The sequence below is a fragment of the Haliotis rubra genome, unplaced genomic scaffold (genome assembly GCF_003918875.1).
Source record: "Haliotis rubra isolate DU_JTF1 unplaced genomic scaffold, ASM391887v1 Scf5, whole genome shotgun sequence".
In the NCBI taxonomy this organism is placed as follows: domain Eukaryota; kingdom Metazoa; phylum Mollusca; class Gastropoda; order Lepetellida; family Haliotidae; genus Haliotis; species Haliotis rubra.
The window spans coordinates 2,525,693-2,541,776 of NW_025767190.1; the positions used below are offsets into that span (position 1 = coordinate 2,525,693).

Sequence of the window (16,084 nt, forward strand, 5' to 3'; positions counted from 1 at the left end):
TTGGTTGACACATGTCATCGGTTCCCAATTGCGCAGATCGATGCTCATGCTGTTGATCACTGGATTGTCTGGTCCAGACTCGATTATTTACAGACCTCCGCCATATAGTTGGAATATTGCTGCGTCCGGCGTAAACTAAACTCACTCACTCACTTTAAGTCTGATAAAGACTTCAGTTTGGTTTGTATAGAATGTCCCTACAGGTCACAACAAACCAGCATTTGCCAGATTTCTAGGTTGATCTGGACAATGTAAATTTGCAAAATGGAAAATTATCTCTGCAAGTATCTGTGTCAGATGAATAAAGAGAGAATATGTGTGATTGTAAAATGGACAGGACACATCTGTACAGGAAAACTCATGAAAGGTCCTAGAAGGTCTTAGAAGGTCATGTGTTCAACATGTTCCTTTGGAAGGTTTTACAACAGCCTCTTATCTTAGGCCGTCAGAGATCAAAAGTAGGAGAAGAATCAATCATTCAAATCACTTGTGTTATTCTCTGGTTATTATAGTGCCGCTCTGTGGTCAAAGGGAGACATGGTCGGCTTACTGCTCTGAATCATGAACACGCATCATGAACACATGGACATGTATGAGGAAAGTTCGCTCAAGCAGCTACCCCCTACACCCATGTGTTATGACTTTGTTAATCTTTTATGCAGTTCTTTTCCTTTGATGTTTTGGTGCAGTTATCTACTAATTGTATGCTTACACTTGTATTAAATCGCAAAGAAATCATTCCTTAGAAACGCCTATGAAGAACATTATATTTTGTTTCAGTTGCTTTCTTAGACAAATCAACTTATTAAAACCATGAAATTAGAAAACAAAATACTTTTGACAGTGTATGTTTTAGATGATTCTGTTTTATGAATGAAAACAAAAAATCCCATCACACAATTTTTTTTATCATTGCTGTTAAGAAGTAATAGTAAACCTTGGTAAGTATTATTTCATATCAACAATCTTTGTTCTTGCTCAAAACATAATGAGCATGATAAGTTTGGCTTCATTTTACAATAATGTGTTAATAGTTCTGTGATGGTGTGACCCTCAAGGTTGTTTTCCATTCAGTAGTAGCAGTACTAACTTTGAAGTTTTAAATTATCGTTTTTATTTTTTCCTACCACCTACATTGAGTTTTAGGCCTAACATTTTGTTAACCAACAAATATAACATAAAAGGACTTGACACATGACATACTTTTACCGCTGTTGAAAAACAGTGTCATAGAAGAGTTACATCATTATATCAAGTAACCATGGTAACAGTTGTGTACCCCTGAGGCTAACCACTTCTGCATACAGTTTAAACAAAATGACTATTAATCATCTTCTCTCAGATGTACACAGTAGTTTTACATGTGATCCTCACACCATGCTCACTCCATTAAGAAGCACATGTCCATTGTTGTAACTATGCATTCAAAACTCTTTCTTTCAAATAGTGACAGCAATTACCCAGAAGGTATTAATCATAATTAAATCTGAGCTGCTCTTGAAATACACTCAATGTCGGACAAAGAAGGAACTTTTATGGTTAATCCCTGACTTTGTATGAACACTCATGAATAAGGGAGCCATGCTACTATTTACTGCTGGGAAACAGTATGATTCAGCTCTTCAATGTTCTTTCAGCAGTAAATCACAGTGATAGCTTTAGGGCCACTTCATTGCCTGGCTGTTCTAATTTGAACATCCTCGAAGTTGTAAATTTAACTGTGTTGATTGTCAAACTGTGTATGACTTCAGTGAATGAACACTTGGGCTACTTCAATGAAGAACCATGTTCTGATAAAATCCTGTGGAAAGTTATTTATATGGGTGTGTTTATAACCTTATTTCATGGAATTGAACCAGTTGTACCTGAATGCATCCAAAACATCCATCATCCAGAACAAGGGGGAATCTTGTTGGAGCAGGTGCAATATTTGCTCAAATTTATACTGTCTGAACAGCTGCATGCCTGAAAGACGTGTGAAGGGAGACAACTCTTTGAATCTTCGTTGGAAAGAGAGCAGTCATGTCTTAATGGATAAGGAGAATGTGTGGAATATTTTCTTGAGGGTCATCAGTTAGCCCAATTTGGTCACCTGACAGAGTCTCTTATGGGACACTGTACTTTTCTGTTGCATGTACTGGGAATCTTGAAAACAGTTCAGACAAAGATTTTTTAATTATTATTATATTGGGAACTGAGAGATTTCAGAAGTAGAGTGGAACCCTGTTTATCCAGACCTGGATATCTTTTGGTTTAGGTTAGTGTTTGTGTTCATTCAAAGATGAGGGAAAAAATGGGAACGTTTTTATTGCAAGAAATATTTTTTTTACAGATAATAAACTATTTTGAAAATATATCTTTTTTAAAAAACATTTATCAAATGTTAAAAATTTAACAATTAATAGGTGTATGAAAACACTATGTATAGCTAAATATATGGTCAATATCTCAGTGTAGTTACATCTTCAGTTGTATGGTAATGCCATCCATAGAGTAAGTGAGTGAGTATGGTTTTACGTAGCTATTAGCATTATTTCAGCAGTATCATGGTGGGGGACCCCAGACTACCCATGTGCTGAATCGAACTCAGGTCTTCCATGTGACGAGCGAATGCTTTAACCACTAGGTTACCATCACATTTCTCTGTGATTGTTTGATTGTGTGTCAGTGTAAGTATGTGGATCATTGCTCATGTTTTCAATCACTGGTTGAAGACTGGGTCCAGATTTGATCATGTTAAACAGTTTTGAAGATTGTTGGGTATAAAAATCTTAACAGCATTCACTTTTGTTGATAAAAAGAGGTGTGGTTCAAAGGTGTCTCAGTTCTGACAGACATATCCCATACCTGTTTACTCTGTGACAAAGCATGGTGTCTCTGTTCTGTGACAGACATACCCCATACCTGTTTCTATTCTATGAGAGACGCGTGACAAAGCATGGTGTCAAAGCATGGTTCTTTCTGTGACAGACATACCCCATACCTGTTTACTCTGTGACAAAGCATGGTGTCTCTGTTCTTAGACAGACGTACCTCATACCTGTTTACTCTGTGACTGCATGGTGTCTCTGTTCTTAGACAGAGCATGGTGTCTCTGTTCTGTGACAGACATACCCCATACCTGTTTACTCTGTGACAAAGCATGGTGTCTCTGTTCTGTGACAGACATACCCCATACCTGTTTACTCTGTGACAAAGCATGGTGTCTCTGTTCTGTGACAGACATACCCCATACCTGTTTACTCTGTGACAAAGCATGGTGTCTCTGTTCTGTGACAGACATACCCATACCTACCTGTTTACTCTGTGACAAAGCATGGTGTCTCTGTTCTGTGACAGACATACCCCATACCTGTTTGCTCTGTGACAAAGCATGGTGTCTCTGTTCTGTGACAGACATACCCCATACCTGTTTACTCTGTGACAAAGCATGGTGTCTCTGTTCTTAGACAGACGTACCCCATACCTGTTTACTCTGTGACAAAGCATGGTGTCTCTGTTCTGTGACAGACATACCCCATACCTGTTTACTCTGTGACAAAGCATGGTGTCTCTGTTCTGTGACAGACATACCCCATACCTGTTTACTCTGTGACAAAGCATGGTGTCTCTGTTCTGTGACAGACATACCCCATACCTGTTTACTCTGTGACAAAGCATGGTGTCTCTGTTCTGTGACAGACATACCCAATACCTGTTTACTCTGTGACAAAGCATGGTGTCTCTGTTCTGTTCTAGACAGACGACAGACACCTGTTTACTCTGTGACAAAGCATGTTGTCTCTGTTCTTAGACAGACGTGCATGGTGTTTCTCTGTGACAAAGCATGGTGTTTCTGTTCTGTGACAGACGTACCTCGTACTTGTTTACTCTGTGACAAAGCATGGTGTCTCTGTTCTTAGACAGACATACCTCATACCTGTTTACTCTGTGACAAAGCATGGTGTCTCTATTCTGTGACAGACGTACCTCATACCTGTTTACTTTGTGACAAAGCATGATGTCTCCCTTCTGTGACAGCGAACCTCATACCTGTTTACTATGTGACAAAGCATGATGTCTCTGTTCTGTGACAGACGTACCTCATACCTGTTTACTCTGTGACAAAGCATGGTGTCTCTGTTCTGTGACAGACATACCCCATACCTGTTTACTCTGTGACAAAGCATGGTGTCTCTGTTCTGTGACAGACATACCCCATACCTGTTTACTCTGTGACAAAGCATGGTGTCTCTGTTCTGTGACAGACATACCCCATACCTGTTTACTCTGTGACAAAGCATGGTGTTTCTGTTCTGTGACAGACATACCCCATACCTGTTTACTCTGTGACAAAGCATGGTGCCTCTGTTCTGTGACAGACATACCCCATACCTGTTTACGCTGTGCTGTGAATGTGAGAATTACAGGTCATCTGTTTAACACGTTTAATCAGTCAAGTAAATATGTGTGATCCTTATGTAAACATTTTTCATCAGATTTATCTTAGGTAGTTAGGAACATGACCAGACGAGTGACAGGTTTATTACAATTCCTCTGTTAAACTCTATGTGGCTTCAGATAGTAAATTCTGCACCTTTGAATACCTTGCCTTTAAACTAAAAAATGCTTTTTCTATTAGGTTTGAGATGAATCACAGGCACGTGTGTGATAAAATGTCTTTGATATTTCAGCAGGATGGGTAGACAGACACTGAATGTGTACCCCCTAGGTTGTAGGGTCCAAAGTTGGGAGGGGCACAGGTGTTGGAGAACAATAGTGATATTCCCCTTTGACAAGATCTCCACTTAAGAATCCTGTCAGTTAGTTCTCTTACTGTGAAATATGTGCTGCTTGTTAATGTGTTTTAAGTTAGAGTGTCAGCAACATGCTAAAAAATAGTTTCATTAAATTATTAATCAGTGTCAAGATTAAGGATCAAAGAGAGCAGGTCTTTGTGCATGTTATTGTGCCTCTAAAATTAAAAATAAAGATTAAGGGGCCCTCAGATTTAAATTCTTGAGCAGAATATGTTAAGGAGCCAAGGAATCCCTTTAATTTCTAACACTGACATTCATTTGACCTTTCTTATAGTTTTTAAAAATTCACCTGTTTTATTATGTAGAAATATATTCATAGAAGTTCAGATCTTTGACAGTTTACAGTGTGTGTTCAGTCTTTTGTTTTTTAAAGATACTGTTCATGATCATCAGAATCGGGTTATTATTTTGATTAATGTTGATATCAATTTGTTTTGTATATTGAAATTCCAGATAGTTGTAGTTGTACACAATGGCGTAGTGATACTGCCAGGGTTTTGTACAATACTGTCTATTTGTGGAATCAGAAAGGTCATACACAGCATGGAAATTGATTGTGTTTGGGTTTGTTTATATTTGTAACCATAGCAACATAAATCTTGAATTGGGTGGTACTTGCACAGAATGAAACAGACAATCTCAATCAATGTGCTGCAATTATCATCACAAATGACATTTGGGTGTTTTATTTCTTTTCTGATCTCTGTATACACATGGAAACGTCCTTTGTCAGAAATATGGGTCATGTTTTTATATGTGAGGGGAAAAATGGATTCTTATGGTTCACTACTAATATCCATTAACAAAGTAGTGTTCATGTTGAGGATAAAAGAGAGATGTAGTTATTCATCTTTGGAAATAAAGGAGTTGAGTAAATAAATGAAATCAACACACTCCAGCATCTGTCATGTCTTTAATAATTAATCTGCTTCCATCCTTGCAAAAAACATGGCCAGTGTCTCCATTTCTTAACTCACTCAGGGGATTCATGCTTGGCTTAGTGTGTCAGATAGAACTAAAAGGAAACAATGGCTGGTGATATATTATGACAGCTTACATCACTTTGTGTGATCGGTCAGTGTGCTCTTTGTTCTCAGATCACACATGTATCTGCTCCAATGTTAGAAAATCGATACAGTATAAAATTATATTAATTTAGTTTTGACTATTTTTCATTCCATTCAAATTAGCACAATTTTTTTGGGGTGTAAATAAGGATGATGTTGTAAGGATCCTTGGCGTCTTTAGGCTTTATAAAGCTTGACTGATATAAATTCTGACTTTGTGAGCGAACGAACACTGTGTTCTTGTTGCAGTCTGTGCCAAACATTTTATGCAAAACAGAAGTGTATAATTCACTCAAATACCTTTCTTCTATTACATTTCATAGCCGTAATTACAGTAAGCAGTAAGTAAAACATACAGCTGTAATCAACTCATCTGGTGGCTCTTATTTTTCTAGTTCCATCCTTCACCCCCCCATCCCTCCTTGATTCCACCACCTGTAAAGGCTGTGCCAAGAATTGTACACCCCACACATTTGATGATATATAATAGCTTTAAAACAGCTTGTTATTAAGTCATGTTAAATCATCATAACAAAATGGAAGGAACGTACATGTTTCATTTTGTTGGTTTTATTAAAATATGACATTTAAAAAAAATTAAGTTTCAGTTGATCAGTTACTTTTACCTGCAAATTCTCTGTAGGGTAATCAAATTGTAGTGTCTGTTGTAATGTTGTGTGGGTAACCTGAGTTGTCCCAGTGACCTAGCTGAAGCTCTGACAACTACTACACTGTACATCTTACATTCGGATGCTGACCTAATTAAATCAACCGATGACAAAGTAGTATGCATGATGAATTTTATTGTGATTATTACAACGTTTTGTCTGATGAAGCAAGTGATTGGTAATGGTGCTAGAATCTCCATAGAAACGGCAAAACAAAGTCAGCAAAATAGTTGATCATCCATGCAATCCTGTCATCGGTTACATATGTTTAGCTTCTTAATACAACATCTTATCACCCAGTGTTTCCCTGTCAAACTTATTCTTTACCATTTTCAAAGAGCATTAAAGGCAATCATCTGAGTGCCATTCTGAACTTTAGGTACTATTAACGAATTTAATGTATTCCATTGCTCTGTTTCAATGGAGTTTTCAACATAATTTTCAAGAAGTGCCATTAAGGGGATTTTAAAAACTTTTGTTATTTTTTAAGTTTGATCAGGTTTCAGTTTTTACTTGTTCAAAATATTTTTACCTAGGCAAAGGAGAAAACATTTTTGTCTATTTGCCCTGAAACTGACACTAACATTTTCAGAGCTTATCGAATGTGCCAGTAGACAGTTTAGGCAATGGTAATTTAGAAGACAAAGTGCCATTTCACAGTGGTAATACCTGATAAAATTCTGTAGCAAATGCATTCCAAATACCTTTTGTTAGAAGGAAATTACTTGAATGAGATCAGTGGCACCCCATTTGACACGTACCCTAGTCATTTCTACTGTGATATAGAGATGGCTTGTCAAAACAAAAGAAAATCACCTATTGTATAATTAAGATAAAATAAATAGAGATATTTGAAGTAAATTGGTAATTGATAAACTCAGATACAATAGGGTTATATTATTACATTTTGTGCCAGTTTAGATTAAACTAATGAAAAATTTTATTATTAAGACATCTTACATTTGTATGGTCTGAAAATTACATACTTGTGAGAATGCTTGCTTGGTTTTTGTAAACTGTATATATATTGTCCGAGATATCTGATCTTGTCACAAACAAGCCAGGTAGCAGAAAGAAGCCCTTCTTACTTTGCTGAGAGATGGAGCCTATGTACACATTCAACACCTCCTTTACAACATGAACTGAATATTGACACATGCTTTCGTCACAGACTGAGTTATTAATTCATTTATTTTGGCATAAGTATTGTAACTTTAATTAATGTGTAACATTCACAGCAGCAACATGCACATTTTAATTTAGAGAAAATGTGATGAACGTTAAGAAATCAACATCAGTTGTCATTATCACATAAATTTCAATTAAAATTTTCTCAGAGTTAGTTTTGCTTTACTTTACAGTCTGGTTAAAACTAAAATAGAGTGTGATTAAATCCTCCCTCATTTAAAAAAAATTAAATAACAAGTATGCTTAGCATTTGAACTTTGAACTAATAACATCCAATTCTATTAAAACCTATTAAATGTGTTTATTCATTTCAAGTCATATGTTCTCATGGTGTTTCTGATAAATGGGGTATCATTGGGACTAATCCATTTTACCACTTTGGTAACAATATATAGTTGCAGAAGCCAACAGTGGCATTTAGCATTTTTCAGGTATTGGCCATGTGGGTGAGACAATGGGAACTGTGTGTAAGTAGTGTATGTAGGATTTGTGTGTCAACATGTCCATTATTGAGGATGATTCCTCGTGCTCTCAGCCATTGGTTATTTACAGACCACTGACACATGTCACTGACAATATTCACTGTCTAACATTACGGTCCAAAAGATTAACCACTCCAAAAGTAAAAATATCTGAATCTCTGAATCAACCTCAAATTATTTTGCAGTGTCATTTAATAATATATACATGATACCATGCACCTGAAAAGACAATCTTTTGAACATATTATTGAAATAATACTGTCCGAAAACATGATACTATGACAGAACTGATGTTCTGTATCATATCATCCATGATATATTGTTGTTAGCAGATCACTTCCTGGTTTTTGCCTCAGGCAGGTCTGCTTAGCTCTGCCCGATCTTGTCCACCGTACTGTTATGTTTGTAACCAAGGCAATACCGTTTATCATGTCATATGGGCAGTTTCACCGGTCTTCTCGCTGTTTAATGACAAATATTTAGGTAGTTAATGTTTTGACTATTGCTATTGTTACTGTAGGCTATACAATTCACTGTTTGTTTTGTGACGTCCATGTTGCTGGTCCACTGGAGGAAGGGGGAGGGAGGGAGGGAGGGACTCTCCTGGCCGGGTGCTGTCAACAGTTCATTACTTGTGGTAACTGCTATGGTGTTATCATATGTACAGTGTAATTACATTCCTCCATGGTCACTCATCCACAACGCTGTCCCAGGAGGCTGTCGTCATCTATAATTATCACATACATGTAATTAGGATCCCACATGTCTCCTGCCCTCTCGTGAACAGCTACAATTGAATTTAATATCCAAGTCTGTAAGCCAGTGTGAACTTTGTATATAATACATATTTCTTAGACGGGCCTGAAGGATTTTGAGGCTGAAATACTGGTCCATTTTTGGGATATGAAGTAGTAAATTAGTGTATAGAGTAACATAGTAGACACACTGTGGCACAGGTAACAAATGTATGCTGTGTGGATGGTGCTATATGTCTTGTAACTGACTACTCACAACATAACATGGGCACACTTACCATTACAGCTGAAGATGATGCGATGTCCATATTGTGACCAATGGATGGCCACATCGTGACAACAATAGAAAGGAATCAGAAGTGTCAGGGGAATATTCTGCTAATATCTACTCCTGATTGATTTCTTGTGAAGAGTTTATCGAACAAAGAGTACCTAAGGGTTATAATTGAGTTGACTGTCAATAACAAATTGATCATGTTGATGGTTGGTTATTACTAAACTATTGGTCAGCAGTCAGATAGGCTGTTTTCAGTATTTCATTCAATTTTTGTTGATCTCTCAACAACATGAAAAAATGTTTACATTTCCAGTTTCTTGGCCTAAAAAAAGATTAAACAATTATAAATTGTTTCTTGATTATTTTCATATGCTGTAAATAATAAATATATAAATAAATAAATAAATAAATGGGATTAAAACCTTAATTTTCAAACATGATAAAGGCTTACTGACACACTGATGACCATAATTATGTTGAAAATGCTTGAATTGCGTAAGTCTGAAAATGGGATGTACTTGAGACAAAAAATGAATTTTCCTATAAAAACAACATGATATTTATTTACTTCAGACACTACCATTTTTGGCACAATTTTATTTTATGTGTTAATAAAATATTAAGTGAGTATCAAGCCTTTTTCACTACAACAGCAATCACAATTTGAAGTATCCTTGTAAGGAGATTATTTTTATCCATGTATATTGATTGTTGTTGCTAAGCAAGCATGGGAGAGGTGATATTACAGTCAAGAGTTTCTATCTGATGGAGTTAAATAATATTCATCATCCACTCCTCTGATTGAATAAATTAACCTGTCTGTGTCACCCAGCTGCTGTCATAGCCACCTGAAGTTTAGGGATGCTCGTTCAGTGTGAGAAACATTTATTTACCTAAGTGTGCGACATAGTTCCGTTGTGAATGTAAAAATTATTAATTGTTAATTTTATCATGTGAAATTTCACAGCACGAAAATCCCATGTCCCAAGACTGCTATAACCAGGCTAGTGTTTATCATAACCTCTGGTAACCACAAGGCATACTGCTGTGACTTAATTAAGACATTTGTAGATTTATGGGGACCAAAGAGATGAAAGCTGGGTGAGAAGGGTGTTGAAAACACTATTATCTTCAATTTACTTTTTACACAAGTATAGTATGTTACCTACCAAGGTAATAATTATTGTGTGAAGAATTTGTCCTTCGTGTCAACTATCAGCTTGGGATGATAATGACCATAATTCCCGGCCTGCTCCATTGCTTGACACCCCTCATCAGAAGTAGAATCTTCCAGTCTAAATTTACCGCAGGACATACCTTCTGGTGGCAGTGAAAGCAAGTCCTGCTATAGGTGCGACTTACTCTCAGTGTCAGAATGGGATGAGAGAGCAAGCTGAGGGGATGTTAAGATGGATAATGCCAAGAATAGACAGTGTATTGGATGATCATTATAGACCTTGATGTTGGATACGATGTGCTTCATTGACTTGTGATGGGCACAATAGCAGCAATGCTTGGGATGAGCACACCGGAAAGCTATTGGATCAGTTTCACCAGCCTCTACTCATTTCACAATTGTTAACAGTGTTGTGTGTTATCCAGATTCTTGAGAAGAGGTCCTCCACTGGCTGTGTGCTTCTGCTTTTATCATAAATCCTACCTTAATGCACCAGTGCATTTTTTTGCCTAAAAGTTGCCAAATCTTTGCTTAACATTATCTTGTCAACCATTATTTTTGAAGTAATTGCAATTGATCAGGGCGCAATTTATAATTTGAACATGTATAATTTGCCAAAAATACAGAAGATATCCATTGTCAAAAACTAAGTGCCTTGGTGAAGTGTGATATGATCTAGAGGCCATTGAAATGCTTGTCAAAATTAGTGGATTTATGTACTAGATACCATTAATAGGCAGAAAGACTTTTGTTATTTGAGCTGTTTAGGTGAAGTCAAGGAGGTTTTAGGTGCAATAAGTGATAGGTGTTGATAGGGGCAACTGAGGTCGACAGTTATTCAAATAGCCCTCGGACAGGGCAGTGTTCACAGTGCCTTAGGTCTTGTTCTTCCATGTTCCTGAGACTTTGATACCGCCAAAAGTCCTTCATTTTGCCATTAGGACACTTTGCAGCAGACTTGCCAGAAACCGACAGCAGATGCATTGTCTTGTAAACCTGATTTACTTTAAGTGAGCTACATTGATCAAATCAAAGGATATTTTTGCCTGGCTTGTGCCTAAAGGTACTTCCAAATACTCTGTTAAGTTCTACATAACAACAGATTTGAAAGAAATTCTGGCATGAGAAACAAGTGGATCCTTCCATCCAATAGTGTGTCTTCTATTTACACAGCCAAATCATTATGGAGTGTGTGATACTGCACCAACTGTGACTTCAAACTTCCCGACCTCAAATGCATCCCCAAGTGTCTGTGTTTTGTCCTGATGACACTCCACGTTACAGGTGTTGATCCAGACACCCATACACACCTGACTTACCTGCTGTTAAAGCAGTTGCCCCACCTGTCCCCTTCCAACTTGCCCCCTCACGCCTATACGCTGGCACACACAGGCAGGGGGAAGGGATATGGTCCTCAGCTGCCCCCGCTGATTGCCCTGGGGAAAGGGGCGCCATCATCTTCATCATCTTCACGTGTTATATCGGTGTCATCTTCAAGTGGAAGTTTTGTACGGGAGCGATTAGATGAGATTCTTGTTGTCAGAGGGTAAGATTTGTTCAGTTTAATCATATTACATTCCATGAGCAGTGAACTCTCTCCTAAACATATGAAAAGTACATATAAATATCTCTCTCTATATAATTAGTTAACAATTGAGAAGTCCATCTCATATGAAATTGATTCCCACTCGGAATAGAAATAGTTTGAATGCTCACAGCACCATATGGAACATGGAATTCTCTGTGTATTTAAATTCTTTGACAGAATTATTGTGAGATTGATTTGTCTCTAGATGATGTACTACTGAAAACCTCAGTTTTAATTTCGACAAACTAGGCCTCTACATACCAGTTGTATGAATTTTAGAAGGTTTCTTTGTTCACATTTTATATAAAATGTAGCTAACTGAATCCACTGTAAGAAGAATACAAATCCTAATAACTACAAGCCCATAGTCAGTCGAAGAATAACTTAATATGTAACTAAACTGAGGCAAACCAGCGACAGTTACTGTCATGTGGAAATTCACTTGCCAACTGCAAATTGTTTTAAGCATGAACTGATTAATGTGTTAAAGTCATATCATACTTATAAGATCACATTAGGACAAAATAGAATTGCATTTCAGGTACTGTAAGTTCAAAACTAAGAAATTTGTTGTGTGAATTATTTTGGAAATATTTTACTATGTGGATATGCAGGCAGAATAGATCTAAAAACTACTAGGAATTCCAAAATATTGTTGAAGGGCATGGGTATGAACTTTGAATGTTTCTCACTAATCTTAGCTCGCTATAGTAAAATCACCACCTGTAAACACGAACTGTTGAAAATAATACTTTTTTCAAGATAACTTACAAAGGTTTAGGATCATGCATGCAATTGTATAACATAGAATCCCAAACTGGACAGAGATTTTGTATCTTTGGTGAAAGGTTATTAAGTTTTACAAACATGCTTGTGGATGGTTCTTGAGACACATTTGTTATGTACATCTTCTAACTGTTATCAACTACTTCTTTGATTGGCATTCTAGAAGTTGGGTAGATAAAGAATGAGGACTATTTTTATGGATATACAACTTCTTTATTCTATATAGGCGACATTCGACATAGATTCTAATGTCGTTGTCAAGCAAGTGGTGGTGTTATCAACTACACCAATTAAATATGAGCAATCTCTGAGTTTCACAAAGGGCACTATGTAACAACTCCTAGCTCAAGTCTGAAAATTGTCTAAAAAACAGTTTGGCATAGTCTCTTTTTAAACATATTTTATGGTTATAATGTGTTAGTGTACTTGTATCCATCAAATATTTTTGAATTGGATATTAAAATTATTTAGATGTTCGTATAAATTAAATTGGCCTGATCATGTTCATGTTTATTCAATAAACAAAAGATCAATTTTATGTAAAATTATCAATAATTCTGATGGATCTTAGGCTTTGAGCATAATGTATATTATGTGATATTAATATGTCTTGATGTTGTTTTCGGATGCAGAGCAGTTTCAATAGTTAACAAATGCGAATTTCATCTCAGATGAAATTGATTCCCACTCAGAATAAAAATAATTCCTACAGCACCATATGGAAAATGGAATTGTTGTCTGTCCTGTTGTATTGATAAACCGCTAGGAATATGTTTAAGGTTTCGAGAGAGTGTGTAAAGAATTTGATTATTGAAGCAGCTGAGAAGTCATGCTACGACCTGCCCACTATTTAGTGTCCCTGGAGGGATATGGAGCAAGGCATTAGTGTTAATCTTATGATGTAAATATAGAAGATAAGTTGTGTCAACATGATGCTCCACTTTAAGAGACTTGTATGTCCAACCTACCAAGGATGAATTATCTACCTTCTATACACATTCATTCATCCATCCAACATTCCTGTACCCAACTTTGAATTATACATCATACTGGTACCCAACTACATTGAATCATCCACCCAACAAAATTATACACATCACTGAATCATTCAACCAACATATTTGTACCCATCATTGAATTATACATCATACTGGTACCCAACTACATTGAATCATTCACCCAACAAAATTATACCCAACATTGAATCATTCAACCAACATAGTTGTACCCATCATTGAATTATACATCATACTGGTACCCAACTACATTGAATCATCCACCCAACAAAATAATACACATCACTGAATCATTCAACCAACATAGTTGTACCCATCATTGAATTATGCATCATACTGGTACCCAACTACATTGAATCATTAACCCAACAAAATTATACACATCACTGAATCATTCAACCAACATAGTTGTACCCATCATTGAATTATACATCATACTGGTACCCAACTACATTGAATCATCCACCCAACAAAATAATACACATCACTGAATCATTCAACCAACATAGTTGTACCCATCATTGAAATATTCATCATACTGGTGTCCAACTACATTGAATCATCCACCCAACAAAATTATACCCAACATTGAATCATTCAACCAACATAGTTGTACCCATCATTGAATTATACATCATACTGGTACCCAACTACATTGAATCATCCACCCAACAAAATAATACACATCACTGAATCATTCAACCAACATAGTTGTACCCATCATTGAATTATGCATCATACTGGTACCCAACTACATTGAATCATTAACCCAACAAAATTATACACATCACTGAATCATTCAACCAACATAGTTGTACCCATCATTGAATTATACATCATACTGGTACCCAACTACATTGAATCATCCACCCAACAAAATAATACACATCACTGAATCATTCAACCAACATAGTTGTACCCATCATTGAAATATTCATCATACTGGTGTCCAACTACATTGAATCATCCACCCAACAAAATTATACCCAACATTGAATCATTCAACCAACATAGTTGTACCCATCATTGAATTATACATCATACTGGTACCCAACTACATTGAATCATCCACCCAACGAAAGTATGCCCAACATTGAATCATTCAACCAACATATTGGTACCCATTATTGAATCATTCCCCTAACACCACTGAAACATTCTCCCAGCAAAGTGGTAGCCAACATTGGATCATCAATGTAACATCTGACACCCAACATTGGATCATCAATGTAACATCTGACACCCAACATTGAATCATCCACCCTTCATACCAGCCCTCAACATACCAGCATACCCCAAATACTGAATTATCCCCCAATTGTACTGCCACTAAACTTTGAATCATCCTCCCAACATAATGGCACCAAATATTGAATTCAGTGTATAGTTTTACAAATGTGCTTGATCCGATTTTATCAGATGTTATGTGTTGAGATTTTTTTGTGGGTACTTTTTGCCATGTTGGTTTGCACCATCATGGTTTATGTATGTTTATGCCAGGTTACCATGGCAAAGTTAGCCCAACGATCACTGGTAGCGCTTTTGTTGAGCACAATTGGGACTTGTTGTAAGGACACAATTTTAACCATGCCTTCTGAGTAAGGCCCCCTTGGTTTAATTACAACAAAGTCATTTGTTAATGTTATTTAATGGTACATGTAGAATGTGGAGACGAAGGAATCAAGCATGGCATGCTAATAACAGGTGTGACTCTCATTGGGCTACTGGCCTTGAGGCTGGATATTTGATCACTTTTTCACTTTGGTAATGTAATAAACGTGTGCTTAGAATATAATGGCAGGCCAGGTTTTCCCACCAGATTAGGTTCAATCATGTAGTTCAGTTTCATAGAGAGGAAGGATAGAGTGACACTATGCATTAATATGACCTGGGTTAGAAGAGAAACATTCTCTGGAAATATAATATGTGTGCTGTGTAAAGAGTAAATGTTTGTTTGCTCACGCATGTATGTACATATATAGAAGACATTGTACACGTTAAATTTTACATTCCCTTTCAAGGAAGAAATATCAGCTCAGCTACTAAAAAGTGCTAACTTGCGTTTACAACTTGAATGAGAAACAGTGATATGTAATAGGAAAGCAGTATTTCATGAATATTCTGTACACAATGCATTTATGTATGGCTTCGTGGTATGGCTACCCCTGCTCTTAGAACTGTTACCATGTACCCCATGCTTGTCCAGAGAGATGACCAATGAGGATCAGGTGGTCACAGTGTATCACCTGGTTGAATGAGCATCAGGTGGTCACAGTGTATC

At 36.7% G+C, this 16,084-nt stretch overlaps 1 protein-coding gene across 3 annotated transcripts in view; it reads left to right on the forward strand.

Annotated features, from left to right (window-relative positions):
* LOC124291704 (protein FAM149B1-like) overlaps window positions 1–16,084 on the forward strand; it is a 73,180-nt gene that overhangs the window by 16,841 nt on the left and 40,255 nt on the right. Inside the window, exon 1 of one of the 3 annotated variants that reach the window (XM_046728762.1) lies at window positions 10,580–11,959. The exons of the other annotated variants lie outside the window; for them this stretch is intronic. Coding sequence (XP_046584718.1) covers window positions 11,679–11,959 — 281 coding nt within the window. The 5' untranslated portion in view covers window positions 10,580–11,678. Of the gene's footprint in view, window positions 1–10,579; window positions 11,960–16,084 lie in introns of those variants that run through there. 3 annotated transcript variants of the gene reach the window in all.